This window comes from Triticum dicoccoides, chromosome 2A (assembly GCF_002162155.2).
Source record: "Triticum dicoccoides isolate Atlit2015 ecotype Zavitan chromosome 2A, WEW_v2.0, whole genome shotgun sequence".
In the NCBI taxonomy this organism is placed as follows: Eukaryota; Viridiplantae; Streptophyta; class Magnoliopsida; order Poales; family Poaceae; genus Triticum; species Triticum dicoccoides.
The window spans coordinates 70,098,081-70,105,336 of record NC_041382.1 but is presented as its reverse complement, the minus strand read 5'-3'; the positions used below and the strand labels follow the sequence as shown (position 1 = coordinate 70,105,336).

Below are 7,256 nucleotides of genomic sequence, written 5' to 3'. Positions count from 1 at the left end.
GCACTCTATAAACCCCTGTGTTTCTTGCATCCATGATTCCATGGTGTGTCTTTACACTTAACTCTTGGTTTGTCAGTACGGCGCTGCCAAAAGTTGTCACAGTTGGAATTGACTTTGGATGCAAGAATTCAAGAGTTGCGATCATAGATTCCTTGGTACGCAAGCTGTACAGTAACGCGTTCATATTTGTTCAGTTTAGTTTAATAACCTCATGTTATTGGAAGACTACTTGATGAAAGTTAATGATGGAAGGTATGCCTAGGTTATTATAGTAAAAATGAAGTCCTTGTGTGAAGTATGCAAGGTTCTTACACAAGGCTTCTCAGAGTCGTCGATGATGCTTACCTGATGTGTTTGCTTTCGCTTTCTGATTGAATATACAAGCAGGCCGAATCGTAGTACAGTTTACATTGCGTCTAACTTGGCAATTACAATGCTCTTTCTGTGTTTGTTTTCAGAAATATATTTACTTGTTTAGTTAGGGAAATCTTGAAATTAATGTGCACACCATAGAGCTAATAAAAAATTAATGCCATTAATTATGTTCTAATCCCTTATTTACTCTCTTGTTTCAGGTACCGGAGGTTATCGACAGTGAAGGTGGGCATTCCACTCCATCGTATGTTACTTCAATAGAGCCAGAAACTAGTGAACGGTATGCATGGGCCCTGCAGCGTTTGGAAGGTCTTGGCAAATGTGTCGCAGTTGGAGAACTCGCAAAGCGCAGGATGTCTAGACAACCATCCGATGTTGTCTTGAATATAAAAAAGTTGATTGGGAAACAATTTGATGACTGCTGGGTGCAAGGAATGAGGAAAAGAGTCCATTTTAGCATCGTTGAAGGGGGGAGAGGAGAAGCTTGCGTCCAAATCCATGGAGTGAGATTTTCTCCTGTTGAAATTGCCAGTGTTATTTTTGCAAAGCTCAAGGATGTCGTCCTGATGTACCAATTTCATCACGAATTAAAAGCGGTGATAAGTGTGCCCATTTTCTTCAGTGAACAGCAAAGGGAGGCCATATTGTTGGCGGCAAACAAAGCGGGCTTAACGGTATTGCAGTTAATAGATGAACCAACGGCGGCCGCTCTTTCTAGAGCAACAATTAAAGAAGGTACCATTGTTGTTTTCGACATGGGTGCTGGATCATACACAGTCTCCGTACTTGGTGTGTCTGGCACAAACATTGAGGTAATTTTTCAGTTACTCATTCTTGTGTTGTCGCCCATAATTAACTGATTACGCTTATTTATGTTTGTAAAGCTTTTAGTCTTTTGTTCTGCATGAATGAGCAGGTCAAAAGTCAATCTGCTGACCCCATTGTTGGTGGGGATCAATTCGACGATATAGTTCTGTACTACTTTATTACGCAGATCAGAAATTTTCATCAGGTCGACATTCGTTCAGATAAATATGCTATGATGTTACTTGCTGAAGCAGCGGAGCAAGCTAAAGTGGAATTATCAACCCAACACGAAGTCACAATTTCCGTGTCATGATGATGCTAGCGTCTCTATTTCTCGGGCAGAGTTCGAGAGGTTGGTTCACAACATGGTAGAACAAATTCAATACAAGTGTTGTGTGGTCCTAAAAGAGGCTAACATCACTGACAAGCGTATCAATGAAATTGTATTGACTGGGGGGATGACAAGAGTTCCCATGATACGGAGAATCATATATGACATATTTGGCAAGAATCAGGGTACAAGCGTGAACCATGATGAAGCCGTGGTTATCGGTTCAGCAATACAAGCTGCTCTCATTGTGGAAGATCAGCGTGAGATGAGAGAAGACATGATTCCACTCTCTATTGGTGTTGAGTCAGAAGGAGTTTTCATGCGGGTTATTCCAAGGCATACCACAATTCCTACTAAACGGACGGTTAAAATTCCTTCATGGTGTGCATATGGTGAAAGTCTGCATCTCAAAGTTTTCCTTGGGGAGCATGTCATGGTTAGCCATAACACATTCCTAGGAGAGGTAGAGCTAGTCAACAATCGATGGTCGGGTCAAGGATCAGTTCATTTTGAGCTGACTTTTGAAGTTGACACAGACTACATGGTCAAAGTAACTGGCAGAAACCCTGGTGACGCCGACGGCGCGAGGAAAGCAACATTCAAGGTCTTCAATGTACGCGAGATCGTTATGTCTAAGGGCAAAGTCGGCGAGTCCGTTAGGAACGCCTTGCTTGGCTGGTCAATGCAAGGCATAGAGATCCATGCTCGTCTGGTAAACATGGGAAAGCATATAGCGAATACCCTCCGCGACGTCTTGTCGGCGAGAAAAGATGAGGTCCCAAAGAACATCTATGATGATGCGGCAAAGGCCCTGGCTGATTTGCTGACGGTGTTGCATGCGGGCAGCAAAGACGCTGCGCACATCCATGTGCTGAAAGATAAGATGCTCGCTGCTGCGGCAGAGGAAGAGAAGCTGATGACGGATTGGAACCCACCGTCAACGTCTCGTCATAGAGGTTCTTATTCAGATTATTCAGACTATGAAGATGAGGAAGAGAGTGCATAGCCCATGTTCGGACAAGTAACCAGTTAAGCGCCAGACTAGGGCGTTCGCATGTATATATACATTCATTTACATAGGAGAAAAAGTTTCCAGGACCACATAGGTTTTTCTGCTAGATGTGTAGCAATGTGAGATACTTTTTTTACTTAATTTGCAACGACTTTTTAAAATCTATTACTGTCATTTTAGAGTTAATGATCAAGTGTCAATGCACATCACCATGCGAATGTATCTATATCTCTACTCTAGTTGCAGACTGATGAGTAACCTCAAGTTAATTTGGCAATGGAAAATCCCTGTGATAACCAACAGACGACTGATGCAACAAGAGCAACGTACTTCAAGAAATGCATCTACAGATATAAGAAGGCTGTTTTATCATGTACAATTAGAATATGTGATTAATTAACAAAGAAAAAAATGTTGTGCAGGCAAGCTTGCCCTCTATCTTGTGCCTCTGTTCTTCGCAACTGATCTTCGTCAGCAGCGCAACTTGTTTGTGACAAAAATTTCCTGTGATGCTATATATATATATACAAACCAATGTTGTTGTGTTGGAATCTTTTTTTTGTTACAATGTAGCCTTCTCAAGTCCTTGTGACATGTGAATATGTGATAAATCATGTATCTCGGTATCTAATCTGTCACACAAAAATTCACCCCAGAGGCACATTTGATGACAAGCTTCCTGCTGCTGCAACCACCGCAAACACACCGAGAGCGAGCAACCGCAACGGCCTACCAGCAGCAGCACCACTCCTGAATTTTCCTTGTATTCGTTTAATCAAAGGAAATGCACTATCTTCTGGATTTATAGGTAGAGCCTGCAGTAACGAAAATAAGGAACAATAGCCATTTGCGGTAAATAATTTGAAGTCAACCTTGAGCAATAGCCATGGTAAACAAGAATAGTCACCGATGAATTTGTACTCTACAACACATTTTTTTACTCATATATATTTCCTTGATTGCGAAACGCACAACTGAAAAGAAAAGGAAACTTGCCTCGCCAACAAGAATAACCCCAATTGTTTGTGCTTGAGTGGCACATTCTCTTGCCAGCCTCCTTAGTTTCACACGGTCATAGTACTGCTCCATCAGCATCTAAAAATTATCAGAGGGGAGAAAAAATGAGCGAGATGTTCGACGCGAGCTGCAAAATAGAGCATCCTGCCGGAGCTTACCCAGTCATATCGATCTAGATGCTTCTGCAGTGTTGTGCTCAGCTCTGAGTTGATCTTCTCCAAAGCTGCACTTTCATACTGCCCAAGTGAAAAATGCAATGATGTTAACTGTAAAGCGTGCACATATATACCACATCATATAACTGTTAAGAAACTTGAATGGCTTTTATTTCTGATTTAAAACTGCATCCACAGTTGTAAGTATTTTACAACATTCAATGAATATTGCCGATTCTATACCTCAGATGTACCGGAAGCTGTGTTCGTTTTACTCTGCTCATGTTTCTGTAAAAATTGCATATGGCTCTGAAAAGAAAGGAAATTAGCAACGTTAAGTGAAAATTTTGGGGGTTCATCATAGGAATCATATGTCAATAAGAACCTTTAAACAACTTGTGAGCTCGCAATAATCTTTCAGCCCTGGCCATCTGGTCAAAGATTTAAGCTTTTCTAGGACATCTTCACGATCACTATCCGGCTGCAAATAGCATGAACTTGGGGTATGCACAAGCTTAACATAGTGACAAGCACAAACAGCGAAATAGCGGAAATCGGTCCGGCACCTGAATAAAGTCAAGCTTCAAAAGAAGTTTCCGGTACGCAAAATGTCTTTGAGCACCACACAATCGCCAGTAAAGACACATCTGATCCTGTGATCGACAATGTGAGCTTATTAGATTGAATCAAACTTCTACCTCAGTGACAACAACATAAGTAAAACTTTATCGAGCACTCACATTCTCGATTGTGCGGATTGTACTCTCAGGCAAGTACCGCATTATCGAGATTTTGTCAGCCCCAATCCCGTTACTTAAGCCGCGTTCGGATTCCCTCCGCTCCGCGGCTCCGTGCCGGAGCGGAGCGGCAATCCAGTTATAATCTGCGGAGTTGATTAAACGCTGCTCCGCGCGCTCCGCTCCGCGGAGGATGGCCGAACAGGGCCTTAATCCATCATTGTCGTCGATGGCGCCCCTAATTCCACTAATTCCTCCATCCTCACCGTCGGCAATGGTAGCCTCAACTCCACCCCTTGCTCCGCCGTCGTCGTTGACGGGAGTCCCACTTCCAATATTTCCACCGTCGCCGCCATCATCAATGGCGGCCTGCTGCAAGAGAGAGCAGGTCCCATCGTGCCTGGTGTGGCGCAGCATGATGTGCTCGACGATGCGTGCGTCAGACTGGTCCCAATCGATCAGTCTGAACGTCAAGAACAACGGTGATCAATTGTTTGGTGCTTTATATATAAAGCAGGGCGAAAGCCTTTTTGGGTAAACATATGGATGGATGGGTCGGTCAGAGGCGCACGCACCGGTGATCTTGCTGCGGAGAAGAGCTCGGGGATGGCGATGTGGAGCACGCGGTGCTGGAACTCCAGGTGAGCTCGGAGGCGGTGCTCGTCGGTGAGGGCGCGGCGCAAGCTGAGGTCGTGGAAGAGTCCGGTCCGCAAGCCGATCAGATGGACCCCGCCGGCGAGGAGTGGCCTCGCGCCCCCGTGGATCCCGTGCCGGTCGGTCGCGCCTACATTATTATTTCAGTTTGGTTGAAGCGGATTGAGACCGGTCACCGGGACCGGAGAAGACGACGAAGAGAGAGGGGACGGAGGACGTACGGTCGATCACGCAGTCCTCCGGGCGGAAGCGAACCATCGATCTCCTCTCAGCAGCGGCGGCGGCGGCGGGAGCAGAGCGGCTCCTCGCTATAATATTTGGTGGGAACCGTAGGATCGTTTGATTGTTCTCTCGTTTACAGACATAAAAAAAAAACACAAACTTTAGGGAAGGCCACGCCGGCGGCGGCCACATCCAGTCCAGCTCCAGACCGACCAGGCTTCTACGCCGCCGCCCTGCTCCTTCTCCGTGGTGGTCGGCCATGGCCAAGTTCCTCCCGCCGTTCTTCCGCCCCCGAGAAAAAGGTGCGCGCGACGAATCAACCCCCAACACCTTGTTTTCCTGCATCGGATGCAATTCAAGTGTTGAAGAACAAACACTAAAATCAACAATCGGACATGAAAATTGATTGTTTATATACCACTCCTATATGGTTGTAGAATTTCATTGCAAATGAGAACAAGTACACACCTCAGATTGGATAGATTTTGTTCACAGGCTTCATGGCAAATTTGCAAGCGATTTTCTATGGTATTTAAATTGGGGAATTGCCGAATTAGCAAGGTACCAATCTATTGCGAAACGATGAACACAAGTATTGGGCTCTAGCCTTTTTGTTGTTATTAAGCTGTTGCAGTATGCACGTTCCGCTAATAATCCATAGCAGTAGTACCTTTTAAGAGTTTTGCTGTAATTGATTGTGATATCTTTTTTCAGATGATGATGATAAGAGCGAAGAACGGGTGCGTACCGGTGCTTCTCTCTCTCTCTCAAAACAACGACTGCGATTCTTATTACATTGTTTCATGATGGTCACGTTCTCGATCACGGCTGCTGCTGACCTCTCTCAAACCCGATCGGTGTTGCAGAAATATGACCCCCGGTGCGGCATGCCCAGAGAGGAGTTTGAATGGCGACAGTCCCGGGCCGACACGATGGACAAACGTATGCCCCAGGTGGTGGAGGACTTGGACGTCTTGCTGCGGAGGCTACGCCCCCACTTCGCCGACGATCCCGACGCCCTCAAGAAGTGGGAAGAGTATGAGAAAGATGTCCGTTATGCGTTTACGCATAGCCTCCGTGGCACCCTCATTTCGCCTGTGTGCATCCCGGTTAGTGATCCAAGACCCACATACTCTCTACTTCTCTTGCACATACTAGCAATAATTTGAATGTGATGTTCGGTTTCAGAACTCCGTTGCATGCGAGCAGCTGATGCAGAGGAAGGCCTGGTCAAGGACCGTTGCTGGCAGGGTATCTGGGGGGCTGGAAAAGCTTAAACAGGCAGCCACAGTGCCTTCACCAAGGAACAAGAGAACAATTAGAGTCGGGGCAATCGTTGCCGGTGTCGCCGCCGCGTTTGCTCTCGGGCTTGCCCTCGGACGAACTCAACTCCATGGAAGCAGGACCAATCAAATGGGAACCTAGCTAGCGCCAACACTGCTGGTTCTCTGAAGTTCATATTCCCGCGCTTATTCAGTTAGTCATATTCCCCACGATATAGGAACAAATTCAGTTAGCCATTTTCCCGCAAAAAAGAGAGAGATTCAGTTAGCCATTTTCCAGCATAAATAATAATGTAATTTTCTATTGACCTCTTGTGGATCTCCGATGATGGTCTGCACATTGTGTTGATGTGCTTCTTCTGGGCATGAGAAGAAATGTAGCAATGACATATGATCTACGAGTCTGCTTCATTGATATGTACATTTCTGTCCAGGTGACCGAATAGACTGACAGTTAGAGGTCGCCTAGTTGTTTCCACTATGGGCAGTGAAAAGAACAGCCGCATTTTTCCTTTTCAAAGATTCGTCTGAAAGTCGAGTTCCGTCGTGATCTCATGAAGTTTTCCCAAGTTAAACACTGAAATTGCTATAGTTTTGCTGGAATGGAACTTACTTCTGCCTTAAGGTCCATTGCATATAACGGCAATTAAACTACTAGTACAC

The 7,256-nt window shown here is 45.3% G+C and overlaps 2 protein-coding genes across 2 annotated transcripts; both read left to right on the top strand.

The window, feature by feature from the left end:
• Window positions 1-646: 646 nt before the first annotated feature.
• LOC119358983 (heat shock 70 kDa protein 9, mitochondrial-like) lies at window positions 647-2,596 on the top strand. Its single transcript, XM_037625349.1, has 2 exons — window positions 647-1,187; window positions 1,292-2,596. The coding sequence occupies exon 2, from the start codon at window positions 1,548-1,550 to the stop codon at window positions 2,517-2,519; it is 972 nt and encodes a 323-aa protein (XP_037481246.1). The 5' UTR covers window positions 647-1,187; window positions 1,292-1,547; the 3' UTR covers window positions 2,520-2,596.
• A 3,631-nt stretch (window positions 2,597-6,227) lies between these two features.
• On the top strand, window positions 6,228-6,858 carry LOC119358982. The gene is made up of 2 exons (XM_037625348.1): window positions 6,228-6,419; window positions 6,499-6,858. Exons 1-2 carry the CDS (start codon window positions 6,243-6,245, stop codon window positions 6,733-6,735), a joined length of 414 nt encoding a protein of 137 aa, XP_037481245.1. The 5' UTR covers window positions 6,228-6,242; the 3' UTR covers window positions 6,736-6,858.
• The last annotated feature ends 398 nt before the right edge of the window (window positions 6,859-7,256 follow it).

Bases quoted from the DNA above. Each gene is read 5' to 3' on its own strand.
- LOC119358983 (XM_037625349.1), top strand. From the start codon at position 1,548: ATGGTAGAACAAATTCAATACAAGTGTTGTGTGGTCCTAAAAGAGGCT.
- LOC119358982 (XM_037625348.1), top strand. From the start codon at position 6,243: ATGGACAAACGTATGCCCCAGGTGGTGGAGGACTTGGACGTCTTGCTG. The intron at 6,420-6,498 runs GTTAGTGATCCA...GTTCGGTTTCAG, and splicing joins TTTCGCCTGTGTGCATCCCG to AACTCCGTTGCATGCGAGCA.